The 22,280-nt window shown below is 45.8% G+C and overlaps 1 protein-coding gene across 1 annotated transcript; it reads left to right on the top strand.

The window, feature by feature from the left end:
- The first annotated feature begins 7 nt into the window (after positions 1-7).
- On the top strand, positions 8-21,378 carry DDX42 (DEAD-box helicase 42). Its single transcript, XM_054396546.1, has 18 exons — positions 8-28; positions 1,917-2,153; positions 2,940-3,090; positions 3,705-3,766; positions 4,797-4,833; positions 6,579-6,728; positions 6,989-7,093; positions 8,075-8,194; positions 9,042-9,218; positions 10,270-10,398; positions 11,235-11,334; positions 12,001-12,048; positions 13,039-13,136; positions 14,601-14,877; positions 16,150-16,376; positions 17,400-17,510; positions 18,254-18,355; positions 19,405-21,378. The coding sequence occupies exons 2-18, from the start codon at positions 1,933-1,935 to the stop codon at positions 20,074-20,076; spliced, it is 2,787 nt and encodes a 928-aa protein (XP_054252521.1). The 5' UTR covers positions 8-28; positions 1,917-1,932; the 3' UTR covers positions 20,077-21,378.
- The last annotated feature ends 902 nt before the right edge of the window (positions 21,379-22,280 follow it).

Here is a 22,280-nt window from a genome sequence, read left to right as displayed (position 1 = left end):
GGCGGCTGGCGGCTGCGGTGCCCTAGGGGTGAGTGAGGGAGGTGTGGGGCCGGGCCGGGCGGGACGAGGCGGCAGCTCTTCCGCCGCTGGGTCAGCGACTGTCCGCCGTTCGCCAGAGCTGGCGGAACCGCGGCCTAGTGCGGGCTGGGGCAGCCTGGGCCTGGCCCGCACAAAGGGCCCGCCCCCGTGCCGGGGCCCCGCGGGCGGGAAGGGCTGTGAGGGGCCCCGCGCAAGGCCCGCGGTGCCAGGAGGCCGCCCTGTGGCGAGGGCGATCCGCGGGCCTTCCGTGCGTCTGCCTTGGGGCAGGGGCTTTCTGCGGCGCCCGGCCCCTCTCTCCTTTTCCTTTTATGTTCAGGGAAGGGCGATCTCGGCGGGCGGGGGTCCGTCCTCTTTTCAGCGACTGCCAGAAACGGGAGCAGCCAAGACAGCAAAGATCTGCGTTTGTCTGAGATCCAGGGGATCCGTAGAGAGGGAGAAAGCTTTCGTGTTTCCTCCCTTGGAACGGCGTTCGCAAGGAAGCAAAACCCCGCAGTTAGCCAAGGGTCTGCCTTTCGTTGCTGTCCTGCAAAAACCCTCTCCCTGTACACTCACGGCAGGGCCCCCTGGCAAACAGAGCAAATTTCGTACTTTTGCAGCTGTATGACAGAATGAAAGAATGATTCTTTTTACTTGCTGGAGTGGTGGCAGGGAAATTTAAAAAAAAAGTCAATAAGTGCAGCAAGGAGCAATCCCTAAAATCCAGTGTCCGAACTGAAAACATTGCCTGGTATGCTGTCAGCAGTAGAAACGCAAAGTTCCTCCTTTCTTCTGTGGTACATTTTGATGTCTCACCTGCCACTCATTTGCAGGTGTGAAAGCTGCAAAGTGTGTCAGTGCAAGGCGGAGATCAAGACACGAGAGGTAGCTGGGGAGATCAAGACACGAGAGTTAGCCAGGGAGAACTGAACAGCAGAGTTTTCTCCAGTCTCCACAGAGCTCTGGTCAAGGCTTGAGATTTACTGAGTGAATCCCAAGCTGATAAATGTTCTCCACGGGAGCAGTAGCAGTATTGACTCTCAGATTACTTTGAAGTTATTTCTCTTGCCAGTGAATTCTGATCTCATTGGAGGATCCTCATTGAATGTGAGGATTTGTTTAATGAGACTTGTAGCCTTTGGGCCATCTAATTATAATGCATTTGAAAGCAGTGAGTGTCACTCTGTCTTTGGCTGCCTTGAAGGTATGACTTACTTGACCATGCAGATGAAAGAAATTATTTGGAATGAGAAATCTAAATCTCAGTGTATCAGCTCAATCTTCAACTAAGAAAATCAAGTTCCGTGCAGGATTGGAGCATGGGATAATTAAAATGTGGTTTGACAAGTGTAATTTGGAGAACATCTATACAAATAAAGATGCTTTCATAAGAAGAAGAGGGAGATGACTTTTTGGCCTCGTCTCAAAATGGAGCAGTGTGCTGCTTGGGGCAGTTTTTTAGAGGTGGCTGGCTGGCAAGAGTGTGGTATTTACAAAGCTGTGAAACACTCAAGGATGGGACTTTATGGACAGGCAAAATATGTACTGAGTTGACTTTTCATCTCTAGTTCCTCCTGATGTTCAAAGTTCTGGCCTTGGGTTTGTTTGTCTTAGATTGCAAACCAGCCAAGACAGGCAACATCTTAAGTGGTCACTGATGGGCATGGTCTGTTTAGGAAGACAACCTCTTTATTTTATTCATGGTTTTGTGTTTATGGGTGTGCTCATTCTTACAAGAACAAACCCCAAATCATTCCTGGGAAAACAGATCAAACTCTGGTCTGTCACATTCCCAAAGTCTCTTGATCATGATTGAAATAGTCCATTTGCAAGAAAAATCGTGACCATTATAACTGCCTGCAGCAGAAGGGACGTTCATTTCTCCTTTGTGATTTTAACAGATACATTGGGGGCATCATGAATTGGAATAAAGGTGGACCTGGTACTAAGAGAGGCTTTGGTTTTGGTGGATTTGCCATAACACCTGGGAAAAAAGAGGAGCCAAAGCTCTCTCAACAGTCTCATAGTGCTTTCGGAACAGCGGGTTCCTCTGCTGCGTTCTCCAAATCAGGACCTCCTCAGCTGCCTTCTTTCTACAAAATTGGGTCAAAGAGAGCAAATTTTGACGAAGAGAATGCGTAAGTAGGATTATTTCTTGTGTTTCTCTAGATTTTAGTGTGTTGAAGTTTCCAAGGTCATAGAAAGCATCTATGACATTTGTGAGGTTTAGGTACTTCAGAAAAGCCTGCTCCAGGAGGAATACCCAAATGCTGCCTTACGGTGTAACAGAACCCCACTAGCTTTACAGAGTACCAAGAACAATTAAGCTCCCGTCCCTGCCCTGCAGCAGAGTTTTGGTGTCACTCTGGACCAGTTATTTACCCTTTCTCTGGATGTCTGCCCTGCATCTGTAAAATGAGAATACATCCTTGGTGTAGAAGCCTTTAAGATACTACAGCAGTCCATGGAGAGCTCTGGAGGAGCTTTGCCCTCTCTAAGAACATCCTTCAGCTGAGCCTCAGTCAGCTCAGTCTCATTCATGCTGTGGTCTGAGCAAGTTGAGGTTGTAGGTTCACAACTGGAGCCAAGCAGGATAAATTTGGGTGTCTTTGCACAGGGAAACACTCAACTCCACATTTTATTATTAAGCTGCATAAACGTGTGAACAGAAGGGAGGTCAGAAAACCATCCTGTATTCACCAGCGTGGCAGAGCCACCCCAGATCAGTTTCATGACATCTCTTTGCCCTACCATCACTTTTAGCTTAAACATGACTAATTGTAAAGAAATAAATAAACCTCAACCTCTTTGATTTTATTATTCATCTTTCTATGGGAAAGGTGGCTTAGCTGAGAAACCATGAAAGACATCACAGTGCTGGAGAACCTGTGTTGACTGTGCTGGGTTTTTTTGTTTCTTTTCAGGTACTTTGAGGATGAGGAGGAAGATTCCAGCAATGTGGAACTGCCATACATTCCTGCAGAGAATTCCCCCACTCGCCAGCAGTTTCATTCCAAATCAGCAGACTCTGACAGTGATGATGATCCTCTGGAGGCATTCATGGCTGAAGTGGAGGCAAGACCCAGCTCACAAAATGTTTATCAATTTATGTGGTCATTCTTCTCTCCAGTCAGGAGCAGCAAATGTCACTCATGGCTGTGGCAGCTCTATTCAGAATGTCACTTAGCTTTTGGGTTTTGTGTAAGATGCTGTGTTAATTAGAACTCAGAGGTGAATTAGATGGGGAGAGGGTGGATGTGATTTGCAGTAAGTTAACTGTTTAACTGTTTTGAGCTTGTCAAGGCAGTGCAACAAAGAGCTTTGTGTGTCTCTGAATGTGAAAAGAAGGGTTTGTGCATTTTACACTAGCTGAATTGAAATGATTTGTATTTATCCTGAGCTGTTCCTTAGCTACAGTTCTGTTATTATCTGGATTCTATCACAGTGTTTTCAGGAGGAATGCAGAGAATGTATTTTTCCAACAGCATTGCCATGAAGTTGCAGGATGTGAATTTCAGAGGTGTTAGTAGGAGAACTTATTCAGCATCACAGAGTATAGAACAAGAGAAAGTTTAGTCCAAGAAAGTGTTACCTCTGGTGTGATGGTCTAGTTATGTAGGAACATTTTTCACTTCCATATTTTATCATCTTGGGTTTTTTTAACATGCCACAATTTTATGACCTGTTAGGATCAAGCTGCTCGAGACATGAAGAGACTTGAAGATAAAGACAAAGAGAAAAAGAACGTAAAGTAAGTTCCCTTTTGTAATTCCCATGCCTGCCTGTGTCTTGTATGGTGCTAAGAGAATTCCACTGCATTTTGTTGATGATGGTTGTTCAGTAGATAATATAACAGCATTAACCAGTGCATGGTAGCCCTCAAGGGTAAATTCTGTGCAATAAAAACTGAATAATAGGAGGGAAGAATCCATAGCAGCATCCTACAGTAAAATGTGACAACACAGAGGGCTTTCTCACAGGAGAAACCTTTCTAGGGCACACAAATTGGGGCAGCACATTGTACTGTTACCACATTCCAGATCAGAATAGTTCTTCTTGCCACATCCTCACAGAGATCAGGATGCTTTTGTTTAAAATTGCATTGATGTGAGCAGAATAACTCAGTGCTGCTCTATCTGTGGTACTGGAGATTCTTCCCAACTTGAACTGAGTTTTAAGACCTTCCTTGTAAAGCTGATGCATCAGATGGGATGTGACAATTGAGATACTAAATTTAGAGTTTAAAAAAAAAAAAGTATAAAACCATTTTTGCAGCTTAGGTATCTGTTTTTACCAAGGGGGAAAAAAAACCTTATGATGTTGATATTTTGCTGTAAATGTCAGATACATTGGGAGAACTTACATTGCATGGGGTTGATCAGATTATACATGGTCCTGACACAGAACACCGGATCCATATCACCACCTGGGGAAGTTCTGAACTGGATTTGCTCTTCCTGGCTCATATTCCTCTTCAGTTATGGGACTTCTGTAGCAGCGAGAGCTTAGACCAGGATGATCTTTGATGTGGCTTCTACTGGGAAGACGGAGTCCTAATCTATCAGTCCGTTAATAGAAGTAAAAAGAAGTCTTTGCAGGGTTGCTCTTGTGGTTGGCACCAAATATGAAAACTCCATGGGTTGGGATTATGAATGTTACTGAGTTGTTAGTGTTGTGTCTTCCACCAAAGATGGAGCTCAGCACTAATCAGATGAAAGTATGGAGCTGAGTTTGTGGAACACTTGCAGGGAAGTTTTTTTTTTCTCCGCTTGTTTTTCCAGGGGTATTCGAGATGACATTGAAGAGGAAGATGACCAAGTGAGTTCCTATGCAGTCTTTCTATCTTCTTTTTTGTTGTGTTATTTTCTTTACCTTCCCTCCCTAAATATGTAACTGGTAGGTACAAACAAAACTCCAGTACTCAGACAATTCAGCAGAAAGCTCCAGTGGTTCCCCTGCTGTCTCTATCTTTCTAGGTGGTTCACTTTAAAATATATATATATATATTAGGAGACAATTTTCATTCTTCTTAAACTCCATTTAAGAAGATTTTTTTCCAGTCACTTTGAACATCTACTTCCTGTACAGGTTTTTCAGTATCTGAGGGTTTCATAGAATCAGCAGAGTCAACTAACAGAGAGCACCAGTCAGAGGCTGTTAAACTGTGGAGGCCATTTGCAGGGAAAATTTTTGTCTGCTAAGGACAAGAATCAGGCATTTTGCTCTTTATTTGGAAGGGCTCCAGTTCTGATTAGGGATTACAAGCATCACTGGACAGAAATAATAAACAAAAAGGAAAGACTTGATTACAAAATGTACCTGGCTATCAAATTTGAAAGTCAAGCAAGGCTGGTGTTTTCTCCACAAGAATGTCTTGGGTGTGCCACTGAGATTCTGTGAGAACCATATTTGTGAGCTTCAAGGATGAATGTGAGCCACTGTGTGCCTAGGTGGCAACCACAGCATCCTGGCTTGTATAATAGGTGGCCTGCAGGACCAGGGCAATGATTGTCCCCCTGTACCAGGCAATGGTGAGGCCACACCTCGAATACTGGGTTCAGTTTTGGGCCCCTCACTCCAAGAAGGACATTAAAGGGCTGGAGCACATCCAGAGAAGGCCAATAAAGCTGGGGAAGGGTCTGGAGAACAGGGCTTGGGAGGAGCAGCTGTGGGATTTGAGGTTGATTAGTCTGGAGAGAGGCTGAGGAGAGACCTCATTGCTCTCTACAACTCCCAGAAAGGAGGCTGGAGCCAGGTGCAGGTTGGTCTCTTCTCCTTGGTAATGAGCAGTAGGACAAGAGGAAATGGCCTCAAGGTGCACCAGGGGAGGTTTAGAAGAAACTTCTTCACTGAAAGGGTTTTCAGCCACTGGAACAGGCTCCCCAGGGGTGTGTTTGAATCCTCATCCCTGTAGGTGTTTAAAAGCTGCAGAGGTGTGGTGCTGAGGGACACGATTTGGCACCAGACTGGGTAGAGTTGGGAGAATGGTTGGACTTAATCATCTTACAGGTCTTTTTCCAACTGAAGCAATTCTATGATAGCATGTGACAGTGGTGACAGTGGTTTCTAACTTGGGCCTGTGTTGAAAAGACTATTCTGAAACAATTTTTTTCCTGTTTTCTGTTGATTCTCTCAATAAAAACATCAATTTTCCTTTCTTAGGGTCTGGTTAGGAAAAGTGAAGAAATTATCTTTGGTGTAGTGTGTTTAAAAGGTGTAAGCATCATATGCTCTGCAACCTGTTCTCTGGTTGAGTGTTTGTGCTTTGTTCATGTGGAAATCAGATTCTTCTAGAAGGAGTTGTTAGGCAAAAGTTTGGGCTTTAAAAGCATTCTGTGGTCTGTCACTGTAGTTGTTTTCTTCATTTGTGCTTCTTGTCCTTCTGGAATTAACTTGTTTTTAACTAGAAGATTCAGTTCTAGAGAAGGTGATTGTTTTTTTTTTTTTTCCCTCAGTGGAGGGTGTGAAAGCAAACGGCCACCTAGCATTTATGTCACTTAAACAGATGTAGCAGTGTTTTTGTGGCCTGTTGTATGTGATTTTACTGCTATGTTTTACTGCAGGAAGCTTATTTTCGCTACATGGCTGAAAACCCCACTGCTGGTGTGGTGCAAGAAGAGGAAGAAGATAACTTGGAGTATGATAGTGATGGGAATCCAATTGCACCATCCAAAAAAATCATTGATCCTCTTCCACCTATTGACCACTCAGAGGTAGGAAGCAGGTTTATTCCATCTAGTTCTGTCTGAGGCACTCTGGAGAGCAGGAGCTCAGAAGCAGATAGAAAAATGCTTCTGTCCCCATTTCAGTGCTGTGCTACGTAAGTCACCAAACATCCTTCAAATGGCTTCACTAAATGAATGTTCCTGCAGACAGCTAAGAACTTTTGACAAAAAGCAGCCTTTCCCTCCAAATTTTACGTGTGCAGAGAGAATCTGGAGTCCTGGACTAACTTGAGTGATTACCTTTGCAGATTGAGTACCCACCCTTTGAGAAAAACTTCTATGATGAGCACGAGGAGATCACCAGTCTCACCCCACAGCAAGTGGTGGAGTTACGTCATAAGCTAAACCTCCGGGTAAGCTGGTCACAAAACTCTCTTCCTAGGATCTTTTTACTCTCTTCTTCGGGCTATCTTAGGAGTTCCACTGAAGATTTTCACAGGAAACTCTAGCTTTTGAATACCAAGCCTCTTGGCCACCTTTGGTTTAAGGGAGCTTGATTTCCTGTGCAGTCTTTGAAAGTCTGCTCTGGATTTGTCAAAGCAGGCACGGAAGTTTGGCAGTTGTGTGGTCACTTTTGGTCTAAAGAATGGCAGGGCTGGGAATTGAAACTGAAAATACTACCTGCAGGAATTAGTTCTTTGTTATTTGTGACATGTTGGTGTGGTGGCTTTCTATGAAGGGTTTATCTGGGGAAGAAGTTATGCAAGGAGAGAGGTTCAGTGTTTAGCAGTTTATATTGATTGACAGTTTATCAAAGTCTTTATACCTGAGAGTCACAGAAATGTCAGGGTTGGAAGGAACCTCAAGGATCATCTAATTCCAACCCCCCCCTGCCATGAGCAGGGACACCTTTCACTAGATCAGGTTGCTCAGAGCCCGATCCATCCTGGCCTTAAAAACATCCAGGGGTGAGGCTTTCACCACCTCCCTGGGCAATCTCTTCCAGTGTCTCACCACTCTCATGGTGAAGAACTTTTTCCTGACATCTAATCTAAATCTTCTCCTCTAGCTTGGATCTATTCCCCCTCGTCCTGTCACTACCCTACACTAAAAAAGTCCCTCACCAGCTTTCCTGTAGGCCCTCTTCAGATATTGGAAGGCCACAATAAGGTCTCCTCAGAGCCTGCTCTTCTCCAAAATGAACAATCCCAGCTATCTCAGCCTGTCCTCATAGAAGTCCTATTTCCACATGTGGAATTTACATCTGGTTAAATTCCATGCATTCAAAAAAGCAAAAAGCCATTTTCAGAGGCATAGAGACCCTTTGTTTCATTTTTATACAGTTGTTTTTTTTCTCTTACTGTTTTGTGAACAGATATTTTTCTGTTTCTAAGGTCTCCGGTGCTGCTCCTCCAAGGCCTGGCAGTAGTTTTGCTCATTTTGGCTTTGATGAGCAACTTATGCATCAAATTAGGAAATCTGAGTATACCCAGCCCACTCCTATACAGTGTCAGGTGAGTGTTGTTGCTTCTTTAACATCTAAAGAGGACTGACAGAACACATCAAAGGTCTGTAAGATGTGTACTGTTCCTGGTGCCTGCACAGAGCTGTCAGAACAATCACCTGTATTTTTCTAGGAAAATAGATTTGAAGAAAGCTTTTGAACAAGGAGCCATACATTGACAACTTTATTGCTTTAAACAGCTTATATTTGAATGTCTTGGCACTAAAGAGCTGGTTTATTTTGGCAGTTAGGATAAAGACCCTGGTAGCTGGACCATTTTAACTGGTCATTCCTTGGAGAGCCATGCAGGCAGAAGAGCTCCTACTGCACGTGTGGATTGATTACCAGAAGGAACTAATGATGTGATTACAACCACACCACTTCAAAAGGCTTTCTTGAACCATAAAAAATGACATGGTGCTGTGTCCAGGGGACCTTAATCCATACAATTTGAATTAAAAGTGAGGCTGAGAGGTCCTTTTACAGCAACGATAGAGACAAGCTGAGAATTTCGACACTCAAGAGTGGCTACAGAAAGAACAGGTTCATAGAATCTGTTTTTAGCAGGTTTAAAGCTGGACAAGATGCATGTAAATACATTCTTGGGATGGTGTACTGTGCCCAGACATTGATTTCGTGTAGGACACCAGTACTCATGGCATGATGATTGCTTCCAGATCTTAAGACCAACTAATTCAGCTCTAAACTTGGCAATAAAACTATGGAAGCATCAGCACAAGTTGCCATGAGCCCTCTGTAATGTGCTTTCCTCTTGTTAGCTGAGTTTTCGTGTCATACCTAGCACAAGAATATGCTAAGGTAGGCATAAGATGGGTTTGAAATCTCCTTATTTTTAGGGTGTTCCAGTTGCTCTGAGTGGCAGAGATATGATTGGGATAGCTAAGACTGGAAGTGGAAAAACAGCAGCCTTCATCTGGCCGATGTTGATTCACATCATGGACCAGAAGGAGCTTGAACCAGGGGATGGTCCCATTGCAGTGATTGTCTGCCCAACCAGAGAGCTTTGCCAACAGGTAAGGTGTACAGCAAGCATAAATGTGCCATCCAGTGCTCTTAGAGAAGAGGACAAATTTCTGTCCAGAAATCATGAGGGAACCTCAGTAAACTATTTGAATAACCTCCTCTGTGTGTTACTGCCATGCCTGCAGTGTAAGCTCACAATTCTCTCCTATATAGAATCTCAGAATGGTTTGGGTTGGAAGGGACCTTCAAGATGATCTATTTTCAACCCCCCTGCAAAGGCCAGGGGCACCTCCCACTAGACCAGGTTGCTCAAGACCCTTTCCCACCTATCTCTTCTTGCTGAAGGATCATGACAAATCTGAAAGAGTAAATTTTTGCATGGTTGCCTAGTGGAAAAGGACCTGGGGATGCTGTTTTACAGCTGTCTGAACATAAGCCACATGTGTCCAGGTGGCTAAGAAGGCCAACAGCATCCTGGCCTGGGTCAGCAATGGTGTGGCCAGCAGGAGTAGGGAAGGCATTGTGCCCCTGTACTGGGCACTGGTGAGGCCACACCTTCAATACTGGGTTCAGTTTTGGGCCACTCACTCCAAGAAGGACATTGAAGGGCTGGAGCAGATCCAGAGAAGGGCAACAAAGCTGGGGAAGGGTCTGGAGACAGGGTTTGGGAAGAGCAGCTGAGAGAACTGGGGGTGTTTAGTCTGCAGAAGAGGAGGCTGAGGGGAGACCTTCTGGCTCTCTGCAGCTTCCTGAAAGGAGGTTGGAGTGAGGTGAGGGTTGGTCTCTTCTCTCTAGTATAAGGTGATAAAACAAGAGGAAATGGCCTGAAATTGTGCCAGGGAAGTTTGGGTTGGAGATCAGGAACAGTTTCTTTGCTGGAGGAGTGGTCAGACACTGGGACAGGGTGCCTGGGGAGGTGGTGGAGTCACCATCCTTGAAAGGTGTTCAAGAGCTGTGTGAACACAGTGCCTGGGGATGTGATTTAATGGCCATGGTGGTGTTAGGTCGATGGTTGGACTCAATGACCTTGGAGATCTTTTCCAACCAAATCAGTTCTGTGATTCTAAGATGCAGCTGTGATGTGCTCTGTTTCATTCTCAGATCCATTCTGAATGTAAACGCTTTGGTAAGGCCTACAACCTGCGCTCTGTAGCTGTGTATGGAGGAGGCAGCATGTGGGAGCAAGCCAAAGCCCTGCAGGAAGGGGCAGAGATAGTTGTCTGCACACCAGTAAGTACCTCTGTGCACCAAGACAAGTTTGATTGTTGTTTAACTGAAGCTAAGAATGATTTTTAGTCCCGTTGGTTGATGCAGAATTTGTTCTCTCATCACTGAAAACTGAGTTATCAGATGTTGAGAGCAAATGTGCTGAGGTTATTCTTCTCCCAAGAGAAACTGTGAGGGAGATGAGGTATGAGCCTCAGTAGAAGACAGAATGGCAAGCAAGATCTGCTTGAATCAGTGTCATTTGTGCACAGTACCAGCTTCTGATTACTGAGGCTTCAGTTCATGAAGAGAATTCCCAGAATGTCACGACCTTGAGTGCCATCTTCCTGAATCAGTAGAGCCTGTGGCAGTATTACTGAAGGGCTGAAACATCAAATCAGGATGGTGTTGGTGCTGAACCAGTGATTTTAATGAGCATCACTGTCAGCTGGCTTTGCTTATTGCAGAAACTGAGCCAACATTGGGCAACTGATGGCTGGAAGAAGATTTTATGTGGCTGTTTTTTGGGGTACTAGGCAAGAAAGCAAAGTATGAAGAAGTCTTTTGCCAAAAACTGTGGGAATTTAAAATTGAATTGTAATGGAGAATGGGGAATTTTAGGATCTCAGCATTGTTAATATTGAAAAAAAAATAAAATTGAGCTTATCAAGCACAGTTGATGAGAGTTTTAAGAATCTCTTTCTATGATTTGAATATTGACACTTCTAGACTGAAGCCTTGAGATGTCTTCTGCTCTGAGTCTCTAGTAAGTGAGGATAAAAGGCAGTTAAGTGTTGGAGAGTTGCATGTGTTAACATTTTTAAATATGCTTTAACAACTCGCTTGGTTTTTTTTAACAGGGTCGTTTGATTGATCATGTGAAAAAGAAAGCCACAAACCTCCAGAGAGTCACCTACCTTGTGTTTGATGAAGCTGACAGAATGTTTGATATGGGTTTTGGTATGTAATGAACAAAGGCCACTGTTTTGGAAAGCAGTGGTGTCCAATTCCCACCTTAGTAGGGACTGTTAATAGCCTCTGCAGCTTCATATACCTGCAAATCCATTGAGGCAAAACTCATATTTAAAGGTCTAGTATCTGTTGCTGTGAAGAGATCAATGTAATGGAGCTGATGTTGAAGTCCAAAAACCCTGATTTTTTTGTCTTAGAGTTGCTGAATAACTTTCAGGCAAGTCACTTCTCTGATCTGATGTGGTGGGTACAAACTAATGGTGTTAAATGAACTTTGTACTTAATTAGTCATTCAGATCCGGATGATTTTGGATTTGTGGTCAAGAATCATGGGACCCAGCAAAATTTTAACAGTACTAGAAGAGCACAAAAGGAAGGAGGCACTTATAAGATGTCCAGGGTTTGCACAGATTCAGCTGGGATCTTTGCTGAGGGATTGTTTTTTGCTGAAGGAACTTGCAGAAGCTGCTTTGTACAGCGAAGAAACTTCCATTGTGCAGCAAAGAGCACCAGGAAGTCACAGCAGAGTTAGTGAGAGGCACTCATTACCCCTTTGGGTATTTGTTAAATAAAGCAAAGAAGTTGCATTTTGAGTTACTCTGCTAAATAATGAGCATGTGGTGTTGATGAGAACATTTTCCATCTCCTCTCCAGAATATCAGGTCAGATCCATTGCCAGCCATGTACGTCCTGACAGACAGAGTAAGTATAAGGGTGTTGCTAAATAACAGCTGAGAGCTGGAGGGGGCTGTGGTGGGATCCCAATTAAGAATCTGCAACAGAGCTTCAGTTTACCATTCTGGATGCAGTCACAGAATTCCAGCATGGTGGGGGTTAGAAGTGATCTCTGGAGGTCATCCAGTCAAACCCCTCTGCTAAAACAGGGTCACCCAGAGCAGGTTGCCCAGGATTGTGTCCAGGTGGGTTTGGAATCTCTCCACAACCTCCGGGCCGCCTGCTCCAGGGCTCCAGCACCCTCACAATTTTTTCCTTCTGTTCAAGTGGAACCTCCTGGAATCCAATTTGTGCTCCTTGCCCCTTGTCCTGTCACTGGGCACCACTGAGAAGGGTCTGGCATCAGAAAGTGCCACAAAGAGGGCTGGAACACATTCCCTGTGGGGACAGGCTGAGAGAGCTGGGGCTCTTCAGCCTGGAGAAGGGAAGGCTCTGGAGGAATATCTAAAGGGGGCCTACAAGAAAGCCAGGGAGGGACTTTTGACGAGGGCTTGTAGTGATAGTACGTGGGGCAATGGCTTTGAGCTGGAAGAAGGGAGGTTGAAATTGGAGATGAGGAAGAAATTCTTTACAGTGAGGGTGGGGAGACACTGGAACTGGTTGCCCAGGGAGTTTGTGGATGCCCCCTCCCTGGATATTTTCAAAGCCAGATTGGATGAGGCCTTGAGCAACCTGGTCTAGTGGGAGGTGCCTCTGCCCATAACAGGGGTGTTGGAACTGTGTGATCTTTAAGATCCTTTCCAACCCAAACCGTTCTGTGGTTCTATGAAATGTGTTTCCACTTTGAGCAGTTCTAATAGTGAGAGAGATCGTTTTCATTAGAACCAGTAAAACAGCCCTCAGCCTCAGACCACTGACATCTGCTACAGTCAGCCAGGTCCTTGTTCACAAGGTCTGTGCAGTGTTTTCACAGTTCTGCAAGACAATTTGTTGTTCCAATGCTGCTTTTTCTTTCAGCCCTCTTGTTCAGTGCCACCTTCCGTAAGAAGATCGAGAAGCTGGCCCGAGACATTCTGATCGACCCCATTCGAGTTGTGCAGGGAGACATTGGAGAGGTAAACTCACAGCACTCCTCAGACAATCAGAGAAATGAAACATTCTCTCTGCTGCCTGAACTTTTAACTTAAATTGCAACAATCTTCATTTATATTGAAGAGTAAATATTTTGTGCTTAATAGAAATAGTAAGGTTTTGGTTATGGTTTTTCTTTTCTTCAGCTTTCTTACTGCCAACAAATTTTCTTCTAGTGATGTAAGGTTTCCTCAAGCAGTGAAACAACATAAATGCAGCAATCGATTTATTTGGTTTTTCTCCTTTTATTAGGCTTAATCAATGTGTCTGTCCTTTTGTTTTGTCTCAAAACTATATAGAAATTAAAGCTTTGGCAGTGAAGGGTTTGAAACTCTCAATGGTTTTCAGAGGGTTTATTTGAGAATGTTAATTCTGTCCTTGCTTGACAGTAGCAGCTGAGCTGCTGCAGCCCAGGCATTTGGTAATCAGTCAGTGAAGAGGAGAGATGACATTTGCTGTGAGAAAACTGTTTGTAATATATCATAGTTTCACAGAATTGTCAGGGTTGGAAGGGACCTCAAGGATCGTCCAGTTCCAACCTGCCCATGGGCAGGGACATCTCACACTAGACAAAGTTGTTCAGAGCCCCATCCAACCTGGCCTTAAAAAATTCCAGGGATGAAAGAATACATGAAAACTAGAGAAATTTCCCAAGGTGCCTTCAGAACATTGTTCTTTTAACCAGTTTTTTGTTGTGTTGGTTTTGGTTTCATTCCAATCCATGTGAGGTGTCCCTTTATAACACACACAAAAAAAATGATGGCCACCCGAAGCCTCTTTTTTCTTGGAAGCTAGATTTTGCTTAAGAAGCAACTGTCCTAGCACAGTCACAGGATCTGGGATCTAAATTATTACTCCTGAGAGCAGCATCCTTGAAATAATTAATATTTAAATGTCTGAAAATTAAATCTGTCAGAGGAACTTCCAGCTAGTGCTGTGAGCTTCACTGCACTGTTAGTGCTCGCAGTGTGGAGTGTATGGGGAGTCTGTATCTCCAGTCCTCCTGATTCTGAGCACAAGTCATAGCTCACAGGAAGACTTTCTCTGATCACCACATGAATCACTTCTCCTGGTGAGCTTCCTCTCCATCCCAGACCTTCTCTGGCACAGTCTGGTTTAGATGTCAATAGCATCTGTCATGACAGCATCCAAAGTGCAAGTAGCCATCTTTAGATAGCAGGGTGCTAAGCTGCAGCCTGTCAGAGCTTGCTTTGCCTCCCTCAGTTTTAGCTCATTTTACCCCTGCTTTTTCTACCCTGTCAAAATGAAGTGGCCAGCAGCTAAACAAGAGCTGAAACCATTTTTAAAGGAGAATTTTGGTCACTGCTTTTTTTTGCTTCTCCACTTTTTCGTCTCGCACCTAGTTCAAATTGCTCATTTTATTCTGCCACCTGTGTGTATTTGCCACACTTTGCCCTTTCTGTCCTCGTCTTATTTCTCCCCTTTAGGCAAATGAAGATGTCACTCAGATTGTGGAGATTTTCCCCTCTGGCCCTAGCAAATGGAACTGGCTGACTCGACGCCTCGTGGAGTTCACATCTTCAGGGAGTGTTCTCCTGTTTGTCACCAAGAAGGCAAATGCAGAGGAGCTGGCTAATAACCTCAAACAAGAGGATCACAATCTGGGGCTGCTTCATGGTGACATGGACCAGAGTGAGAGGAATAAAGTCATTTCAGAATTCAAGAAGAAGGGGATCCCAATACTGGTGGCTACTGATGTGGCAGGTATGTGATGCTCTAGGAAACAGCAGTTCATGCAGATTGCAAATACCAACAGAAAGGCTTCACACACTGGAGTAGAAGGCAACAAGTTTGGCTTCTACACCTGCTGGGTGCTGTGTTGGAGATGTTTTTCAGAAGTACACAGTGTTAGCAAGGGGGTTTATTATTAAATTCTTCTGTTGGTGTTTAAATTACAGTCTGACAGACAAATTTTCATATGCAGCAAGAAAATAAGCTGTTTCTTAGGGAAGTCATTGCTAGTCATTAATCAGCTGACACATGATGCATGCTTAAATGAAGAGGAGATGGACACACTTGAAGCCTTCTCTAGAACAGCTTTAGTACCCAGCTGTTTAGCTGAACAAAGAGTGAATTTCAGTGTCCTTTAATAAAGCCCTCTCTCTTCCTTGGGAGAACAGTCATTTAAAGAGATCTTGGCCATCTCCAACCCTGTGAGCTCAGGAATTGCTGTCATTTTTACTACTCTGAGAGAAGGCATTGCTGCACTGAAGAGTTTTAGCCTGCAAAGGGTGTCTTAACTAAGGGGTCTTAATTCCTTTTGTATGCTGGAGCAGAATGAAGAGATATCACTGATTGTTAGGGGTTGGAAGGGACCTCTAAAGAGCATCCAGTCCAACCCCCCCTGCCAGAGCAGCATCACCTAGGGCAGGTCACACAGGAACACATCCAGGTAAATTTTTAATGTCTCCAGAGGAGACTCCACAACCTCTCTGGGCAGCCTGCTCCAGGGCTCCAGCAACCCTCACAGTGAAAAAGTTTTTTCTCATGTTCACATGGAACCTCCTCTGCTCCAGCTTGCCCCCACTGCCCCTTGTCCTGTCATTGGACATCCCTGAGCAGAGCCTGGCTCTGTCCTCCCCACACTGCCCTCCACATTTTTATCAACATGAATGAGGTCACCCCTCAGGCTCCTCTGCTCCAAGCTCATGAGCCTCAGTTCCCTCAGCCTTTACTCACAAGGGAGATGCTCCACTCCCTTCAGCATCTTTGTGGCTGTGTGCTGGACTCTTTGAAGCAATTCCCTGAAGTGCTTCTTGAACTGAGGGGCCCAGAACTGGACACAATATTCCAGATGTGGCCTCACCAGGGCAGAGTAGAGCGGGACGAGAACCTCTCCTCAACCTACTAACCACAGCCCTTCTAATACACCCCAGGATGCCATTTGGCTTCTTGGGCACATTGCTGGTGTGAATGGGATTGCCTGGAGTTAATTTGGGATGATCCCACTGAGTGCTGTGCTGCTCTTCATTCCAGCTCGTGGGTTGGATATTCCTTCCATTAAGACAGTCATCAACTACGACGTGGCTCGGGACATAGACACACACACCCACAGGATTGGTCGTACTGGCAGAGCTGGGGAGAAGGGAGTTGCCTACACTCTGCTGACCCCCAAAGACAGCAACTTTGCTGGTGATCTCGTCAGAAATCTGGAAGGTGCTAATCAACATGTTTCCAAAGAGCTGTTGGATCTGGCAATGCAGGTATGAACGAACAAAGCTCCACTAAGGGAAGGTTCCTCCTTTTGATTAGCACAAAATCAGGAGCTCAGGGAGTTGTTTCTGGCTCTGGCACGTGTTAGCAGGGGCCTTTTGGTGGCCCATACTGGTTTTAAGTCATCTTTCTGGTGTTTTTAATGGCCTTGGAAAGAATCCATGGAGGCAGGAAGATTTTTGGAACACTGTAATTCTTCTTTGGATCAGGCACTACCTAGGAAGTTCAGAGCTGTGATGTGGCTGATGGCAGCAGAGGATTCCCATTCCAGTGTCTCATTACAATTGAATTTTCAAGGTATATTTATGGCAGGCACCTGGGAAATGCAGCTTAGATGGAAGCAAAACTAGAGAAAATCATTAGAGAGACACAGACTCTGAAAGGGTTGTTGCTTGGGCATTGCACCTGCTGGGCAGTGCTACCTGGCAGCCTGGTTATGTCCAGGTGTGACAGAGCTGAAGCAGTTGTGCTTGTGCCACTGTGCACAAGCTCCTGAAGTTTTTTCTTTTGCTACCCTTGTAGCTGCAAGATAGCAAAGGCTTTTTAGTAATTCCCAAATTCAGAGCTGAATTAGCTTGCTTGTGGCTTCATTTCCAAGGAAATATTTTTTCTGAGGTACAGAGGCAGCGTTTTAGAAGGGACAGAATTTGGACAGAACTTCTTCCTAAGCTTCTAACTCTGCTCTCCCTCAGCTTCCAACCATTTCCTCTTGTCCTGCCTCTAGACACCCTCAGGAAAAGTCCCTCTGCAGCCTTCCTGTAGGATCCCTTCAGGTATTGGAAGGCAGCTCTAAGGTCCCTCTGGAGTCTTCCTTAGGCTTCAAGAAGCTTCAGACCCACCTGACAGAGCCATCTAGAGCTTAGTGTCAAAGTGCTGTCACCTGCCACAACAGCCATGTTACTGACTAAGAGATTGGGTGGTTTTGTTTTTCTTGTGAAGTGCTCCAAGTCCTTCTGTGCTGAGCCTCACTGCAGACATTTCTGAAGAGCAGGATTTGTCTTTCTCTTGTGCAGAACCCCTGGTTCCGGAAATCACGTTTCAAAGGAGGAAAAGGCAAGAAGCTGAATATTGGTGGTGGTGGTTTAGGGTACCGAGAACGACCTGGCCTGGGATCAGAAAATTCTGTAAGTAGAGATGCTGGAGAAGTTATTTTGCAGATTCTGGGAACTTCTAAACTTCCTGCCTACTCGTTAATTAACAAAAACCATCTTCATACTGGAGCATAGCCTCTGCTTGCAAAGGTTTTTACAGCCCAGAATCTGTCACCATTAGTATCAGCAATATCTGAGGTGAAACTGTCCTGTGCTGTTGCCCTCTTGTCAAGATCCACCTTCTCTAGGGCCAGAGTGATCCCAGAAGGTTTGGAGATTGTTCCCAAAATAGACTGTCATTGCAAAATAAATGCTATTAAGTTACTTGAAAAGCCATTTCCAGGCTGATTTTTGGCAGCAAAAAATCTTGCAGCACTGGAAAAGCTTCCTAAGGTGCATCCATGCTAGGAAAATGGCTCATTGCCCACGTGTAGGGGGACAGAGCTGAGCTGCTGACATCTTGAACACATCATCTTCAGCAGCTTTCCAGAAGCCACAGCTGAAGCCTTGTTCTCTCTTTGTCCTGGCCATGACCTCTGTGAAAAATCTCCATGTGATAGGGTTTTGGTTTTGCTTGTGCTGCAAGGAGCTGGGAAATTTGGTTGCATCAGGGAGTCCCTAACACTTAATGAATCTTTCCTTGCTTGTCATCCTTGTGGTCACTGAGAAAACTCTTCTGCTGCTTCAGGGCTTTCCCAGAAGTTTCAGAGAAGAGTTGACCTGGAAGCATCTGTGTTGGATAAATGTCTCCAGTTGTCCTTTGTCTTTTTGCACAGGACCGTGGCAACAACAACAGTGTGATGAGTAACTACGAGGCCTACAAGCCATCCACAGGGGCCATGGGGGACAGGCTCACGGCCATGAAAGCAGCTTTCCAGGTTGGTTTGATCCCTCCAGAGTGCAAGTTCTACCTCAGGAGGAAAGGCCCTCTCCTATAAACACAGGCTGAGAGAGTTGGGGTTGTTCAGCCTGGAGAAGAGAAGGCTCTGAGCGGACCTTAGAGCAGCCTTCCAGCATTTGAAGGGGGCTACAGGAGAGCTGGGGATGGACTTTTTACAAGGCATGGAGTGATAGGAGGAGGGGTGATGGCTTCAAACTGGAAGAAACTGGATTTAGGTTAGACACGAGGAAGAAATTCTTTACTACGAGGGTGGTGAGGCACTGGAAGAAGTTTCTCAGAGAAACTGTGAAGGTTCCAAGCCTGGAAGTGATTAAAGTCAGGTTTGATGGGGCCTTGAGCAACCTGCTCTAGTAGGTGTCCCTGCCCATGGCAGGGGAGTTGGAACTAGGTGATCTTTAAAGGTCTCTTCCAACCCAAACCATTCTGTAATCACCTGGAATCTGGATTTAGATTAGACATTAGGCAATGTCTAATGTTTTTCTATAACCTGGAAAAATGTTGCTACTGATGACAATTTCTTTTTCACTCCCCTGAAAATGCAGCAGCAGTGTTGGGTTCAGGGAAGCTGAGTTTGGTAGTCATTGGCCATTGCAGCGTGCGCTCAGCACTGCACTCCAAAGTGGAATAATTAGCATGCAGGCTGGCCTCAACAGCTTCCACAAAGTTGATTTGCCAAACTTAGTTTTTCTGCTCTCTTTCCCTTCTGGATCCTGCTCCCAGGCTTGATCCTATTTAGGTTGCTTAGCAGCAGTAGTGGAACTGCACTCAAATGTTAACAGGCAACACAGAAACCCTTCTCTTCAGCATAAAAATTAACCCCATGGTGTAGGAGTTCCCTTGTTTCTGTGCTCTGGTAGCAGGTGGCCATTACTGATTCCAGGAGGAATTTCATCACTCCAAGGCTGACTTTTTGTAGGGCCCCTTTTGCCTAGGGGCTCCCCGGAATGCTGGGCAGGCAGCATGTTCTGTGGGGCAGTGTGGAGGCAAACATGCTCTGTGTTTTTTCTTCCCCTCTCTTTCTGGCAGTCCCAATATAAGAGCCACTTTGTTGCTGCAAGCTTAAATAATCAAAAGACTGGGAGTTCCTCTGCTGGGGCTAGTGGCTGGACCAGCGCTGGGAGCTTGAACTCGGTACCCACGAGTTCAGCACAACAAAACGCTGCGAGCCCTGACGGCGCGGCCGCCGCCGCTCCCGCAGCCAAGGGGGTGCCAGGCTTCACCAGCACCGGGAACTTGAGCAGCGTCCCCAGCTTTCCCAGCGGGGGAGTCCAGGGCTTCAACAACACAAATGCCAGCACCAACAGTCGGGAAGGCGGCGGCGGTGGCGGTGGCGCTGTCAGAGAACGCTATGAGAACCGGAACAGTCGCCACGGCGAGGCCCCGCGCCGCGGGGAGGGGGGCGGCCGCTACAACGACCTGCAGCGGCACGGGGAGGGCGGCGGCCGCCACAGCGACCCCTACCGGCACGGCGAGGGCAGGCACGGAGACAGCCATCGCCACGCCGAAGGCCGACACTTCACCGAGGCGGGCAGCGGCAACCGCAACAGCGCTGACGGCAGGAACAGCAGCACCGAAGGTAGGAGCAACGAGAACAGGAACGGGGAGAACAGGAAGGAACCCAGCAGCCGAGACAACAAGACAGATGGGTTTGCTGTCCCGGAGCCCCCAAAGCGTAAGAAGAGCCGGTGGGACAGTTAAAAGCTGGTGTCTGCCAGCCTGGCATCTCTGCAGCTAGTGTTGTCTTTTTCCAGAGGATTTCTTGGGGGTTTTGGTAGCTGGTTGGTGAGCAGCTGGGGGAGGAGAAGGAAACCATGAAAGCTCCCCGTGCGAGTCTGGGCCGGTACGTCTGCGGCAGATTCACTCTAGCAATGTGTACACACAGTGCTTAGGCAAACAAAACTCATTCTGATACAGCTCCCTGGGTTCTGCTTTGAAACATTCAGTGCTCAAGTGACTCTCTGCTGGATTTAAACAGAGCTTCTTTACAAGGAGGAAGCTGTTTCACACCCTCGGAAGGTTAGCAAACTGTTGTCCATAGAAGTTGAAAGCAGTCTTTTCTTAACCAGTGTTCCCATTTTAAAACCAGTCCCATCTAGAGATGCTCAGGACCCACCTGTTCAACTTCTAATCTCAGCAGCTTATTCACTATGATGAGTTCTTCCCCAACCTCTTCACATCCTCCCTTATCCACAAGTAATTTGGCCTCTGGGTTGCCCTTCACATCTCTGCCATTAACTAAGAACCTATCAATTTGCATTGCTAAGGTGGGGTGAAGCAAATTGATTTTTTTTTTCTTTCCTTTTTATGTTTTATGAAGGTGTTTGAGAGACCTCCAGCACAGCCAACCACAAATCCACATGTAGTGTAGGGTGGACTCCCTGCTTTGTTTGTGGTCACTACAGCAATCCCAATCCCATTGCCCAGGTGGTTGGTTGATTGGGGTTTTTTTCAATTTAAACAATCTCTTCTGTCCTAATCACCCTCATTTTGGTGGAAGCCTGCATAGCAAACTTGTCTCTCTGCTGTGCCTATGCACTCTCTGTTATGAGAGGGTTCAGTGCTTAATTCAAATTTCAAGCAAAAAAAAAGGGAATAAAAGGTAACTAAACCACAGCAATCCAAGACTGGTGTCCCCCATGAAGTGTGGCTAAACAAAAGAGGCTTCATTCCAAAATTCAGGGACCTGCTGCTCAAGAAGCCTTTAGGGAGAAGCTGAGAAGTGATTGGTGAAGTGGAACAGCTCAAGAGTTGCCTCATGTTGGACACGTGTAGTTAAAACTGTAAAATCTTGCTTGACCCTTTTTAACTCCTTGTGTGTATTGCCCATTTTTTTAACTCTTTATTATTTTTTTTTTTGGCACCCTGAAGGTAGGGCAGAACTCTTCTGTTGGAACATGTCAGTGCCCACCTCTGCCTTGGTTCTGCTGACAGAAGGATCAGAAGCTGTCAGGGGTTTGTGACATTGTGATGTTTTCTTTATCAGCTGTGCATTTACTTTCTGCTTGCTCTAGTAAATGTTTTATTACTGGGGAAAAAAAAAAACAAAACCAAAACATCCCTAGCATGTGCTTTTTGTTCTTCACTTCTGCCTTGGGCTGGGCTGCCATTGGGATGGAGATCTGGGGGTGGGATTCTGTCCCTTTCTTTCACCACAAGGTGTGGATTGCAATTGACAAAAGTCTTCCTGTGGCTTCCTGTGGTTTTTCCTCAGTATCTTTCACACCAAACTCTTTTACAACCCCTATTTTAGCTGCAAAGCCTCCTAGGGAATAGATTTTTCTCCATGTAACAAGAGGGAAGGATACAGCCCAGGTCATGTTGCTCATCCCAGCCTTCATGGGTTGACCTGGAATTGGAACTCAACAACCTTGTGGTCTGCCTTGCATAGGTGCAGCTTTCAGTTAAGACATGAGACCACAGCTGGAGTACTGTGTCCAGCTCTGCAGAAGGACATGGATCTCCTGGAGAGGGTCCAGAGGAGGCCTCAAAGATGATCAGAGGGCTGAAGCACCTCTGTTGTGAGGACAGGCTCAGAGAGCTGGGACTGTTCAGCTTGGAGAAGAAAAGGCTCCAGAGAGACCTTAGAGCAGCCTTCCAGTACCTGAAGGGGCTCCAGGAGAGCTTGGGAGGGACTTTTGACAAGGGCCTGTGGTGACAGGATGAGGGACAATGGCTTTGAGCTGGAACAGAGGAGGCTGAGACTGGGGAGGACGAGGAAATTCCTTAGAGTGAGGGTGGTGAGACACTGGAACAGGTTGCCCAGGGAGGCTATGGACACCTCGTCCATGGAAGCGTTTAAGAAAAGGTTGGATGAGGCTTGGAGCAACCTGGGCTGGTGGGAGGTGTCCTTGCCTATGGAAGGGGGGTTGGAACTGGATGATCTTTAAGGTCCCTTCTAACTC

Source organism: Indicator indicator, chromosome 37 (genome assembly GCF_027791375.1).
Source record: "Indicator indicator isolate 239-I01 chromosome 37, UM_Iind_1.1, whole genome shotgun sequence".
Taxonomy (NCBI): domain Eukaryota; kingdom Metazoa; phylum Chordata; class Aves; order Piciformes; family Indicatoridae; genus Indicator; species Indicator indicator.
This window is presented reverse-complemented; position numbering and strand designations above follow the sequence as displayed.